Genomic DNA, 10,094 nt, shown 5'->3' on the forward strand with positions numbered 1-10,094 from the left:
TGCTGAGTTTTCAACCTATGGAACGGGGCTGGACCCAGGAGTTATGGAGGGGCTTCGCTTAAGCAGCATCCTTTCCCTCCCCCGGAGCAACATAAGAGCCAGTCCCTGGATGAAGCCCAGGGGATCCAGTAGCTCTAAACCATTTTGGTGCACAAAAGCACCCACTACCGTTAAGATGGGACCCTCATTTGCCGACAGAGAATCAGGCCTGTGAACAAACCTAGTGGGGAGGGAAGGGAAGGATACTTACTGGAGAGAGGGCGGTATGAGCCACGGCCTGCTCCTCCATCCCGGATCTCCCTTTCCTTGGACTGAGGCTTTGCAATTGCACAGATCCTAGCTGGAAACTCAAGAATGTGCCCAGGAGAGCCAGGTGAGCGGTGCCCCTGGATTCCCAGCCTGGGCAGAGGCATGTGGAGGTGAAACTAGACTACCTGGAGGGTGGAGGGAAGGGGGGCTGCAGAGAGATGCTGGCCGGGCCCCAGTGATACTTGCCCTGCCCTGCCCGGAGAGACAGCCAAGGCATTCACGGGAGCACAATCGAGGGCTTTGTGTCAGGGACCTTGCACGCTGGCAGACGTTCCAGGGCTCCACAGCCCTTTCTTGTAGGAAGGAACCTGGCTGGGGGAGAGCAGCTGCCTGCCCCCCAGGCCGAGAGAGCAAAGGTTGGGGGGATGAATGCCCTGCTTGCCCACCAGCTCCACCGCCTCTTCTGATCTTCATCTTCCACTGGAGAGATGCTCTTTGCTCCCATCACTTTCGCTTGCTTGTTTGTTTCCATGCACAAGGAAAGGAGGTGTGCAGTTCTGGAACTTCAGGGACAAGAACCCATCAGATAAGGAAATAGTTTTCTCCCAGAACTTCATTTTGGTAGAGCCCATTTGCACGGGGCGTTTGAAGATTTGTTTCAAATGGCTTGTGTGCACGATCAACCTGCCCTGTTTTGCTTAGCTTACGGTTTAGTTTTTGTGAAAACTCAGAAATCGGGTGAATTCATTGACCAAACTGAGAAAGTTGTGTGGATGCAATCAATACACCACAAAAACATGTTTGTTGTGAAATAGTTGCCTCCTTCAGTTTCCCCTATCTTTCCTCTTCCTCTACCTCCCCCCTCCTCCTATCTCTTTCAAGATTGCAAGACCCTTGTGGGAGGAACCTTCTACATTTCCTGATTTGAAAAAAAAGAGAACAGCTGCCTCTTTGAGTGTGCAAATTTCCTTTGCAAATGTGAAAAGGCTCCTGGATTCCTGGTTCGTCGATGGCACAAAATGCAACTGTCCTGACAGCAACGTGGAAGGGGCTTGCCTTGTTCAGAGATTATTTTGATTTTCCAATCTAGCTCACAACTTTGCCGTTTGGCCTGAGCCTACTTATAGGTTTTTAAAATTGGCCCCAGGTCAGCTCCAGGTGCCCAAACTCTTCTTGGCCGGAGTTGAAAAAGGAGGGATGCAAACTCAAATCTCACCGTATCCCCATTGCACAGAAAGCTCTCCATTCTGTACACATACTAAGTAAACCCTCAGCAGGACCTGCTCAGCTCTCCACATTCCTTGGTGCTCTACTAGAGGATTCAAGAGTTCCCAGGGCAGGCTGCTCTGAGATCTGGGCCACGCGGGCCTGTCATCCTTTGTCAACCTTCTGTGGCACACCTGCCCTCTTCTCTTGCCAAGCAATCATACCTGGCAAGGGATCAGACCAGCCTTCCTCCTCCTTCTGAGACCCACTGATAACAAGAGGTGGGGCGGAGGAGAGGAATGCTTTTATACCAAGCCTGCTCATTCTCCACCTTCAGACAGGAGTATTTTTGCACACCACAGCTCAAGGTTAAAACTGGGCACAATTCCCTCAGTCTATAGCCCTCCAGTCCTAACTCTGTTGTGCTGAAGAGCTGAGCTCTGCGGTCTCTCTAGTTCAGTGGTTCTCAACCTGTGGGTCGGGACCCCATTTGGGGTCGATCGACCATTTCACGGGGGTCGCCAAGCAAGGCTGTCCGCCATTTTTTTTGTCCGCCATTTTTTTCTCACTTTTCCGGCGGGTGCCTTACCTCCCTTGGGCTGGGCCAGCTGGTGGTCGGCCTGCTCCGTCTCTGCCGCTTGCCAGCTACGCCTCGGCCAGCGCAGGGGGAGGAACCACGCATGCGCGGCGCTCCCGGGCAGGGAAAGTTCTCGATTTACGACCGGTTGGGTAGTCCTCGACTTATGACCGGTTTAGTCCTCGACTTACGACCGGTTGGGGTCACGGCATTAAAAAGGTTGAGAACCACTGCTCTAGTTTGCTAGTGAACTGGGTATGTCTAGTCCAGGGGTAGGCAACCTTGGCTCTTTTATGACTCGTGGACTTCAACTCCCAGAATTCCTGAGCCAGCCATGCTGAGGGGAAAGGGAGAGGTTTCCATGCTGAGCCGTGCTGGCTGAGGAATTCTGGGAGTTGAAGTCCACGAGTCATGAAAGAGCCAAGGTTGCCTACCCCTGGTCTAGACTAATGAAGAGAAAGACTAGCAGTGACATGGTGAGCTTTGGGTTTGTATCACTCTCTTTTCAACTCCAGCCATGAAGAGTTTGGGCACCTGGAGTTGACCTGTGGCCGATTTTGAAAACCTTTAGTAGGCTCAGATCAAATGCAAAAGTAATGAGCTAGATTGGAAAATCAAAATAATCTCAGAACAAGGCAAGCCCCTTCCACATTGCTGTCTTCCAATATTTAAGAGATTGACCCTCTCATCTCTGTGACAATTTCTTAAATATTGGACAATCTATTCTCCAAAGCACCTGAAGGCAGGACAAGAAGCAGTGGATGGAAACTAATGAAGGAGAGAAGCAACCTAGAAATAAGGAGAAATTCCCTGACAGTGAGAACAATCAACCAGTGGAACGGCTTGCCTCCAGAAGTTGTAGATGCTCCATCACTGGAGGCTTTTAAGAAGAGATTAGATAGCCAATTGTCTGGAATAGTGTAGACTATAGAGTGTCCTGCTCAAGCAGAGGGTTGGACTAGAAGACCTCCAAGGTCCCTTCCAGCTCTATTCTATTCTATCTCCAAAGTCCCTTCATTCTGTATCCCGTAAAAGCAAATCGGGACATCAGCCTGATGATGCCCAATAAAGCAGTAGAGAGTGAGTCCCTTTAAAAAACAGCCCTGCATCTAAGTACTACAGAAATCACTTCTTTTACAATTTATTACTGTGTTTTATTTATTAAATATATATGCTGCCCATCTCACAACCATATTGGAGAGCTACGGATTTCTTGGGAGAAGTTAAATCCTCCCTCTTTATTTTTTGAGCTTGATCCCCTCCTCAACATCTATGGGAGGGGTGTCCAACTTGGCAATTCTAAGATTTGTGGACTGGTTGGGGAATTCTGGGAGTTGAAGTCCTCAAGTTTTAAAGTTACCAAGGTTTGCCACTCTTGACCTATGGGCATTTAGTCCTCCAAAAGACTGTGGTGGTAACAGAGCAAGGCTTGAACCCAAAGAACACAGTTGCTCTTTATGCATGATCTTTGCTTTAGGCCAGGGGTAGGCAACCTTGGCTCTTTTATGACTCGTGGACTTCAACTCCCAGAATTCCTGAGCCAGCATGGCTGGCTCAGGAATTCTGGGAGTTGAAGTCCACGAGTCATAAAAGAGCCAAGGTTGCCTACCTCTGCTTTAGGCAAATCTATTTCGCCTATGGAACTGGAAGACTAACAATTGCTTCTTAGTTTCTTTTGGAACCTGGTGGAGTACAACTAGGATCCATGATTACTGATCATCCTTTTTACTCAGTGACCATATGCCAGTGGATTTGTTTTGGAAGGGACCTAGAGTATAATAAATAGGATGCTAACAGGTATTGAGTTTCAGGTGGAATTCATTTGGAATTGGCTGATCTTTGATCTAGATTGCTTTGTGGGTGTGGGTCTTTTGCAAGGAGTGCTCTAAGTCCAGTAAAATAAGGTCTCCTCCAGATCAAGATCCTCCAGATCCAGAACCATTTGAGTCCTCCTTGGATAATCTGGAGTTGATTCTTTTTCTCTGAAGGCCCCCCCCGTGTCCAAGGCAGAATTGGAGAAAGGTGTGCCAGATATTCTGTTTGTTTGTTTCTTCCTGCCAGAGGTATGTCCTGCTGAACTTGGACTCATCAGAGCTTGTGATGAGCTATTTCTACTGTATGGACTCAGAACACCCTCGTGGAGTTTGTAATTCATTTGATGTTCTTTGGAGGAAGAGAAAATTCCTAACTTCATGTGCAACTTCCATCTCCCACACAGAGATTGACATGCTGGCCCATATCGAGGAGCACCATAGTTTTGGCTGCAATTCCACAAACTATGGACTTGGCTCAAACCTTGCCTCCTTTGGGGGATGGATTGCGTTAAAAACTACTACAAGAGATGGATTGGCCGAGATAATTTAAAACAAGCCAAGTTGAGGCTTTGATAATTTTCACCATCCTCCATCGACCATTCTACGCCTTCACCATCAACATCTTCGCCCCATTGCCCGGGGGAAAAGCCAGGTCATTACCATTTTTCTGAGGGCCAGTGGGGAGAGGGGCCTGTACCTGGGTGTGGGGGAGCCGTTCTGTAAGATAGGCACCATAAGAGAGAAGAGACACTTCCTAGCCTCTACCAGTTGACCATTACACAAAGGGGAGCTGAAACACGCCCATCCTGGCCAGATCTGGCAGGATGGGCAGAAACCATGGGGAAAGGTGACCTACTGATTTACCTGGACACATGTCCCCTTTCGAACAGGGGTCTCCAACTCCCGGCCCACTACCTATTTGAAACTGGGCCCCGCAAACGCCAGCCCGCCACTCGCACAGCCTGGTTCCCTCCCCCCAACCAGGCTGCCAAGCCACAAAGGTTGGGGACCGTTGCTGTAGAGCTTTAAAGATGACCACCTGCACTCTGAATTGCCCAGGGAGCACACCGGGGGGGGGGGGGCTTGCCTAGGCCAGTGATGGCGAACCTTTAGAGACTGAGTGCCCAAACTGCAACCCAAAACCCACTTATGCATCGCCGGGTGCCGGGTGGGTGTGGCCCATTGGCTGGGTGTGGCCCATTGGGTGGGCGTGGCTGAGGTGGTAACGGCAGGCTGGGTGGGACTAAAACAATCAATTCCAACTTTGCAAGATCTTTTTTTTTCCCGCGAGAAGTTGAAATTGACTGATTGATTGAAGCTCTTTTTTTTGCACATGGCGGCGGAGGCCTAAAGCGAAAAGGTTTTATAAAACCCAGCTGAAGGCCTAGGACTGGGGTGATGGCGCACGTGCCCACAGAGAGGGCTCTGAGTGCCGCCTCTGGCACCCGTGCCATAGGTTCGCCACCACTGGCCTAGGCAAAGAACAAGGTCTTTAGAGCCTTACAAAATGCCAGCAGCGCTGGGGCCACGTGAACCTCTGGACAGAGAATGTTCCATAGGGTTCACGTTGAGTGCATTACGATTAATTAACTATAACTGTGATGTAACCAATCCAACGGAAGTGATAATATGCATGTCTTTGTAGCCCCAGCCCTGTTCCAGGTTTTGCCTCATGATCTCTCCTTATCCAACCTATCAATAAATCAATTTATACATCAATGTAGGTGTGCCTTGGTGTCTCATTTAAAATACTCTTAAGGGAAAAAAATCCTTTAATGTAAAATTAAAAGATCAGACACATAAAAGGAAGCAAGAGTTATGTTTAATTATGACTCAAGGTCTGGATTGAAGTTAGGAACAGTTTTACAGCGCCTGCTTGGGAGTTTTACAATACAGCTTTGTTAAGAAGATATAATGAAAGCAGGTGGCCGGATCCACTTTGCGGCCAGCATGTCTGAGCAACTGTTCTGAGGATCTAAGCAATCTCTCTGGAACTGCCCAAGCACAAATCCTCCCAAGAGATCCATTCTTTTTAAATTGGTTCACACAGTTTACGTAATCAAAAGTGAAGAACAATCTTTAGACTTACAAATGATAAACTTAAAAAAGAAAAAAAAAAGAGAAAAATTATTTGAAGACGTAATAATCTACCTTTTAGCACTTCAAAAGAGGTGGAGAGATTAACATAATTTATAATCACAGAATGTCTTCCACTATAGACAATGCAATTATTGCTGTATGAAAAAGTGAGAAATTTCAAGCACTTTCAATATTGAAAATGCTGCCCAGGCAAGATAACTGTTTGAAATACATCTGAAGCAAAAAAGAAGTATCTTTCCTTGATCCCCAATTTCTTAAAAAATGTCTTTGTCTACGTACATTTTAAAGATGACAAGCTGGCAACTGATTCTGCAAGAAGAAAACTACCTGAGCACTTGAAAAGTGCAATCATGTTTACTGCAAACGGACAAGGCAAAATGGTCTGTACACCTGTTTTCAGCAAGTGCCAAGGCAGAGCTGCAAGATCTTTTGTGCGTCCCACCATCAACCCAGAAGATTTCAACAGGAAGCACTAAATATGTTAATGTAGTTGCTTCATCAACACTGACTTCAAAATGACTTCAGGAAAAAAGAAACCCTTTATGACACTGAAGAACAAAATGCTAGTAAATTCACTGTTGCCATGAAACATTCCCACTATTGCTGACTGATAAATGAACTCAGCAGTCTATCCTGACATTAATCAAGTAATTCAAATATGATTCAATCTGATGATCCGATTTCTGAATGGACTTTTGTTACATGCTTCTTTGACCAATAAAACCAATTTATTTATATATATATATATACACACACACACACACATATATGTATATATGTATATATTTTAAAATAGATATAATCAGAAATTCTAGAGAATTTCTAGAGAAACATATGCAGCATGATGGTGTAACTCTTGTTTTGCATATAAAGCAGTGCAAATGCCACTGGGTAGGAGCAAAAACATTACCAATGGATACACAATGATTTCCATTTCCCTGAAATATTTGAACCAGAACCTAAGTAATCATAAAAACCAATCTTAAAATCAAGTCTCAGATACCAGAGCAGCTGCCCTTAAACTGCTCAATTCCCTGAATTTCCAAAGATTGCATTACAAAACACCATAGTGCAAGGTTTAAACAGAAGCCTGCTCAGTCCCTTCAGCTCAGCTGAGCAGGCCTCTACCCTGATACCTGAACACCAGCCAGACACAGCTGATGCGTACGAAAGCTGATAGACACACACACTTCCCTCTCTTTCTTTCAAAGTGCATTTTTAAGAGGAACTTGTAAACAGAGAGCTCAATTTAAATGTTGCGCACGAAAATCTTCTTACTTTTGCAAGCAGCAATTGTGTGCACCGTAGTAACTTGAGAAAATACTACCAGCCTGAAGAGACTGTGGGTGGCCTGGGGTGAAGAAAGATCTCTGTAGAGCTGGAACATCTCCCTTTCTTAATCGGTGAGAGCAGGGAGGAGATCTGCTATGCTATCTACGTAGTAATCAGGGACCAGGCTTTTGCGCTCAGGACAGTCACTGTTGAGATGGCCTTTGACCTCATCCAGTGTGGTGACCCCAGTGAGAGTGAGGAGGGTTGTCAGCCCGCAGGTGTTGCCCATGAGGATGTCTGTGTCCAGGCGGTCACCAACCATGATGGTGCGCGCAGGGTTAATCTTAAACTCGCTGGCCACACACTCAAACATGAAGCGGCTGGGCTTGCCCACAATGAATGCTTCCCGCTCTGCAGCTGTCTCCACTGCCTTGACGAGGCAGCCCGTCCCTAAAGAAAGAAAGAAAGAAAGAAAAAATGAAGAAACCAGCAGGCAAAGTGGGGGGCCAGACGCAATAGCAAGGAACTGGTGCAATCCTGAGCAGGGCATACAACTTGGTATTTAGTATGATAATAATAATAAAAAAAAAACCCTGTATAGTTGCAATTGGGGATGTCCTGCCCCTTTGGTCTGAAGCTGAAACAACTTGTTTGCAGCGCCTTCGCTCATGCTTTTGTTTTGCCAGATTGCATGATGCCACTATGCAATCCTAGAAAATATGCCACTTTTTAATGGAGGCACCACAGAAGTGGTGTGCTTGCACCTATGCCTGCTCTGAAGGACCTTTTCGGCTTCAGATCCATCCCCAGTTCCAGGGAGTGATGGCAACACCAGAAGGAAATGCATATATAAAATGTGGCACAATTATCATTCCAAATATCAACTGAACAATGAAAAAGCAACAGACAAACAGGCTTCAGGACCACAGAATTTAAGAGACCCCTACTTGTTATCCCATGAAAAGAACATGGATACTCGAAATGGGAGATTTTGTTTTTGAACTTAAAATAAATATATTGCGTTTGCTAGGTCCTGGGCGGACCACCATCTAGTTGAATGCTGTGGGAAGTTGAAGCGAGTTCATTTTATTTATTCTTGGTCTCGGCTAAAACAATAAGTGGTCTTATGAGGTAAGTAGGTGAAGGCCTATTTCTCCTCTCCTGTTCTGAAAGTCCCATGTGCCACCCATTAACTGATCTTCCCAGCATTTTTCATTCCCTACTTCTCCTTAGTTATGTTTCAAGCACAGAATACTTAATATTCTCGTGTGCACACCACTCTCTCAATCTTCCTAGCCATGCATGGAATATTTTATGCCAACACAAATGGCGGAACTGGGACAGGATAACTTGTTAAATATCCCATCTATAGATCAAAAATATTTTCTAATATGTTTGAACTTCAGGAACATTGGATGAAAAAGCAGGATACAAACCAATTAAGGAGAAATAATAAGTGATTATATTATTCTACATGTGGCCTTAATCCAGGGCCTGAGAATGGGGCTTTACTGCTGGGGGAGGGGAGAGCCGTGTGCTGCTTCCACCAGCACAATTCTGAGAAAGAAACTCTCCAGTGTAATTTAATACAAGGTTGGTTGTTTAGGGATCGTTATGCCTTTCCCCATCAGGATTAAAGTGAAAGAGGTTTAGCATGCAGGTCACGGGCTCAACCTTTTACGGGAGGAAGGCAAGAGCTGTGACTTCGCAGAGCCTTGGACTGCTAGCCAAGCCAAAGAGGCTTCCGGAGCCCCCTCAAGTACAGGTAGTCCTCGACTCACAACCATTCAGTGACTGTTCAAAGTTACAATGGCACTGAAAAAAAGTGACTTACGACCGTCACAGCATTCCCACGGTCACCTGATTGAATTTTGGATGCTTAGCAACTGACACACATTTATGACGGTTGCTGTGTCCCGGGGTCACACGATGACCCTTTGTGACCTTCTGACAAGCAAAGCCGGATTCACTTAACCACCGTGTCACCAACTTAACTGCAGTGACTCACTTAACAAATGTGGCAGAAGAGGTGGTAAAATTCACTTTAAAAATGTCCTCGCTTAGCAACATAAACTTTGGGCTCCACCCCGTGGTCGTAAGTGGAGGACCACGTCTGCACGTTGCCCAGAACGACCCCAGGCTGGCTTCCTTCAGTCCTCTTGTGGAAAACGAAAGAACTCTTACGAATTCCGGAGGGGTTAGCAGAGTTTAATTGCGCAAGGTCCAGAGCATATTAGAGATAGGCAATTCTGAACGAGGAGGGCGGGATTAGACTTCAGTTTTTATACTCCCCTCCTTAAAGAACAAAGGGCTACACATTGAAATACACACTGTGATACATTAGGAGCATTTCTCACAGGCATACAATGGAAGGTTTTGCTACATACAAAGTATCCATGTGCAGAGCGCATTAGGTTGCCACATATTACTGACAGAGAACTTTCCCAGTGGATTTTCCCAGTGATTATGCATTACATCATTGTTCTAGCAATTATGCAGACACATCATTATTGCAGTTATGCAGACAAATCATTATTCTAATAATTGTTCAATTTACTATATTATTCTATTATTCTATTATTCTAGTCCCTCCCCGACCACCTTCCGGGCTACCAGCCAGCTGCAACGGGCGGCGACTCCAGCGCAGGCGGGCCGCCCGGGGCAGCCAGAGGCGGGGCGGGGCGGGCCAGCCCTACAGGGCCCGGCGGAGGGCGGGGGAGTCCGGCCCCCGTGGCCGCACGTACCGGGCACGGCGCTGCCGCCCTCGAGCGGGAGGCGGTTGTCGCGGTTGGTGCCCACCAGCAGGCAGCCGCGCCCGTCGCTGTCCCCGCGCAGCAGGTAGCGCAGCGCCAGGCAGAGCTTGCCGTAGCCGAAGT

The 10,094-nt window shown here is 46.8% G+C and overlaps 1 protein-coding gene across 1 annotated transcript; it reads right to left on the minus strand.

The window, feature by feature from the left end:
• Window positions 1-7,024: 7,024 nt before the first annotated feature.
• On the minus strand, window positions 7,025-10,089 carry LOC107301032 (glycerol-3-phosphate phosphatase-like; the record flags this gene model as incomplete). Its single annotated transcript, XM_015830302.1, has 2 exons — window positions 7,025-7,668; window positions 9,963-10,089. Coding segments are annotated over 2 exons (453 nt in total), but the record flags the coding sequence as incomplete, so codon positions are not given.
• Between the last annotated feature and the right edge of the window lie 5 nt (window positions 10,090-10,094).

Source organism: Protobothrops mucrosquamatus, unplaced genomic scaffold, assembly GCF_001527695.2.
Source record: "Protobothrops mucrosquamatus isolate PMUCROS unplaced genomic scaffold, P.Mucros_1.0 scaffold9660, whole genome shotgun sequence".
Lineage (NCBI taxonomy): Eukaryota > Metazoa > Chordata > Lepidosauria > Squamata > Viperidae > Protobothrops > Protobothrops mucrosquamatus.